Below are 4,103 nucleotides of genomic sequence, written 5' to 3'. Positions count from 1 at the left end.
GCATGTGCAGTGCGGGGCGCAGGGGCTGCTAATTCCATTGTGGAGCGGACGCGGCGTTATTTTTAACTGGAGGCGGCGGCGGGAGCCGTAAGTGCAGCCCGGGCCGGGGGCCGCCCGTCGGCGCGGGTGGGGGTGGCGGCGATGCGCCCGGGCGGCGGCTGCCGGGCCGCCGCGGGAGCCAGGCGCTGAGCGGGCGCCCGCCAGCGAGGCAGCGAGCGGTGTCCGGCGGGCGGGCGGGCGGGCGGCGGGTCCCGCAGCCCCTCTGGGCCGCGCCTCCTCTCCGGCCCGCCTTCCCGGGGGATGAAACTCGGCAGCGGCTTCCTCGGCGGCGGCGGCGGCAGCAGCAAGAGGGCGGCGGCCATGGAGCCCACCTTCCCCCCCAGCATGGTTATGTTCAACCACCGCCTGCCCCCGGTCACCAGCTTCACCCGGGCGGCCGCGCCCCCCCCGGCGGCCCAGCACCCCCCGCAGTGCGTGTTACCTCCGGCCTCCGCCGCCGCTTCCTCCACGGCGGCGGCCGAGCCGCCGGCGCCTCCTCCCCCTCAGGACATGACTTTCAAGAAGGAGCCGGCGGGGGCTTTCCCCTCCGCTCCCTCCTCCTCGCAGAGGAGCCCCTGGGGCTTTCTGCAGTCCCTAGTGAGCATCAAGCAAGAGAAGCTCAGCGAGCAGGAGGAGGAGGAGCAGCAGCCGCAGCACCACCACCACTACGGGGGGCTCTTCGGGGGAGCGGGGGAGGAGAGACCCCCTGGCCTGGGGAGCAGCGGAGGCGAAGGAACTGGCCAGAGCGTGATTCAGGACCTCACCCTTCTTCACCACCTGCACCAGCATCCCCACCGAGACCTGTTACTGAGTGGCAGAGGCGAGGGTGCCCCTGGGAGCTCGGGTGAGCCAAAGCACGATGCCCAGGTCAAGAAGGCAAAGAGGCCAAAGCCAGAAACTCAGGGAATCAAAGCCAAGCGGAAGCCAAGCGCTTCATCCAAACCCCCCCTGGTGGGAGATGCGGAAGGTGCCATTGCGTCCCCCAGTCAGAAACCTCACGTCTGCGAACACTGCAGCGCTGCCTTCAGGAGCTCCTATCACTTGCGCAGGCATGTGCTCATTCACACGGGGGAGAGGCCTTTCCAGTGCAGCCAGTGCAGCATGGGTTTCATCCAGAAGTACTTACTGCAGAGACACGAGAAGATCCACAGTAGGGAGAAGCCTTTTGGGTGTGACCAGTGTAGTATGAAGTTCATCCAGAAGTACCACATGGAAAGACACAAGAGGACGCATAGCGGAGAAAAGCCATACAAATGTGACACTTGTCAGCAGTATTTTTCAAGGACTGATAGACTGTTGAAGCACAGAAGAACATGTGGTGAAGCCATAGGTAAAGCAGGGGCTGGAATGGAGCCCGGATCGTCGCATAACATCGGTAGCTTGGCTGCATTGTCTCAGGGAAATACAAGTTCCTCAAGGAGAAAAAGTAAAACAAAAAGTACATCCACTGAAAACAAAGGAAATAAGTGTAGCAGCAAAGTAACTGAATCTCAAGTTACAAGTAATGTGGCCATGCCAAATTATGCAGTTGATATTCCTATCGTGTCTTCCAGTGGTGGTCTAATTGGCATGGGCATAGAAGAACTTCAGAAAAAGGTGCCAAAATTGATCTTGAAAAAAGGAAGCAGAAAACAGGCAGACAAAACTTACCTTAATTTTGTATCACCACTACCCGATATTTTGGGGCAAAAACCGCTGTCTGGGAAACAGAGTGGTTCTCTAGGCCTAGTAGCCAATACCAGTGTAGAAACTATTGGCCTTCTCCAAAGTACAGGTGGTAAACCAGGTCAAATAAGTAGCAATTATGATGATGCCATGCAGTTTTCAAAGAAAAGAAGATACTTGCAAACTGCAAGCAGTAACAGTGCCTTTTCGATTAATGTCGGACACATGACTTCCCAGCAGTCCGTCATCCAGTCTGCAGGTGTTAGTGTTATGGACAACGAAGCTCCATTATCTCTCATTGATTCAGCATCTTTAAATAGTGAAATAAAGTCTTGCCATGACAAGTCTGGTATTCCTGATGAAGTCTTACAGAGCCTTTTGGACCAGTACTCTCACAAATCAGAAGGCCAGAAAGAAGATCCTTTCAGTATAACTGAACAGCGTGTGGACTTGCACACCTCAGGAGAACATTCAGAGATGGTTCAGGAAGAAAACTTGAGCCCTAACTCTCAAACAGTTTCAAATGATAAGGCAAGCATGTTGCAAGAATACTCCAAATACCTCCAACAAGCCTTTGAAAGAACAACCAATAGCACTGGTTTTGCTTTTGGACCCAGTTTCCAATTTGTTAGCCTGTCTTCAACTCTCCATAACCACACTCTGTTTCAAGACAAACAGATATACACTACATCTCCACTTGAGTGTGGCTTCAGCCAATCCGTTACCTCAGTATTGCCAACTGCGTTGCCAAAACCTCCGTTTGGGATGTTGCTTGGATCTCAACCAGGCTTTTATTTGTCTGCTTTGGAGGCTACGCATCAACAGTTGACTCCTTCTCAAGAGCTGGATGATCTCATTGATCCGCAGAAGAACTTAGAGACTTCGTCTAACTACCAGTCGACATCTCAGAAACTGACTGGCCAGAAGGAACAGAAAAACTTAGAATCCTCAACAAGCTTTCAGATCCCATCTCAGGAGTTAACTAGCCAGATAGATCCTCAGAAGGACATAGAGCCTAGAGCAACCTACCAGATCGAGAACTTTGCACAAGCGTTTGGTTCTCAGTTTAAGTCGGGCAGCAGGGTGCCAATGACTTTTATCACTAACTCTAATGGAGAAGTGGACCATAGAGTAAGGACTTCAGTGTCAGATTTCTCAGGGTATACAAATATGATGTCTGATGTAAGTGAGCCATGTAGTACACGAGTAAAAACCCCAACTAGCCAGACTTACAGGTAAGGTCCCGACTGTGACCAGGCTGTGGGGTCTTCTTAATGTAATTTTGTTTTATTTTGACAACACTGCCATTGGAATGTTTCTACACGGTCCTATTAAGAATAATGTAACATGCCCTTTCAATGCAACTTTTCATATTTAGTTTATTTTATTAGTGTGATTTTTTTAGATCTGTTTGTTATGGTTTTTAATCAAAAATCAATAGATTAAAATAGTGGTTTTGTTCAAGTGACAATGTTTAGCAATCAAATTTACATTATATAGATTGTCAGGGAATAGCCCAAAAGTTTAAAATGCAAAAAATTAACTTTGTTCCTAGGACTAAGGTTTATTCTAATTGCTTTTACTCTCAGGAAAGTGTAACGAAGCATGGGAATTCTATGCACCACTAGTGTATTGGAACTTCCAATTTACAGATAGTGACAAATATATCTCAGCTTTTTGAGGAAGGGATCTATGACATTTCAAATTACTGTCTCTTGTGTCTGGGCAGATCTGAAAGAATTTTGCTACCTAAATCTCATTTTTTTAAAGTACTCCTGTTCTTCCAGGTGATGCTCATTCCAGGCAGGTGGAGCAAATATTCTTGGGTCTGTACGAAGAGCCCAGAATGGTAGCTTTAATATAAACAATAATGTCCCCAGAACTCCTGTGTAAGACTGTAATTCCGTAAAGAGATTCTGTTGACACAAACCGTGAGAGCAAAACGTGTGTGTCTGGTTCATGTCATTAGAACCCCAACTTGAAACTACAGTCATAATCTGAATAGGCTTTTGGGATACGTTATTTATTATACATGGTTCAAAAAAAGTCAATCTCTTGCCCTTCCCCTTTTCCACATTCTTTTAGTGTGTAAGTTTCCCTCTTTTGTTGTGCTCCCGGTTCCTCCGGCCTTGATCTTGGGTTTTGTCCCCACTTTTAATTTACACCTTTTCTTCCCCTTCTTCGCTACTCACTCTCTCACCCCAACCTAATATAGTATTTAAAAAGATTTACATTCCAGAAAGCGCGTATCTTATTATGTACTTTCTGCTGTCTTATGGTATCAGATGATGAACAATAAACACCCACGTGTTTCAGAATAACGTCAAGGTTTCCATGTATGATAAGAAATAATATACTCCCAATTGTACATACTGAGGCCCCTATCCTGCATCAGGATC

The 4,103-nt window shown here is 48.6% G+C and overlaps 1 protein-coding gene across 1 annotated transcript; it reads left to right on the top strand.

Moving 5' to 3' along the window:
- The first annotated feature begins 300 nt into the window (after window positions 1-300).
- On the top strand, window positions 301-2,943 carry ZNF281 (zinc finger protein 281). The gene has a single exon (XM_009946899.2). It carries the CDS (start codon window positions 301-303, stop codon window positions 2,941-2,943), a length of 2,643 nt encoding a protein of 880 aa, XP_009945201.2.
- The last annotated feature ends 1,160 nt before the right edge of the window (window positions 2,944-4,103 follow it).

The sequence above is a fragment of the Leptosomus discolor genome, chromosome 3 (genome assembly GCF_034619465.1).
Source record: "Leptosomus discolor isolate bLepDis1 chromosome 3, bLepDis1.hap2, whole genome shotgun sequence".
Classification (NCBI taxonomy): Eukaryota; Metazoa; Chordata; class Aves; order Leptosomiformes; family Leptosomidae; genus Leptosomus; species Leptosomus discolor.
Note: the sequence above shows the minus strand (reverse complement) of the source record. Positions and strands in the feature narration are given on the sequence as shown.

Coding starts and splice junctions, on each gene's coding strand:
- ZNF281 (XM_009946899.2), top strand. CDS start 301: ATGAAACTCGGCAGCGGCTTCCTCGGCGGCGGCGGCGGCAGCAGCAAG.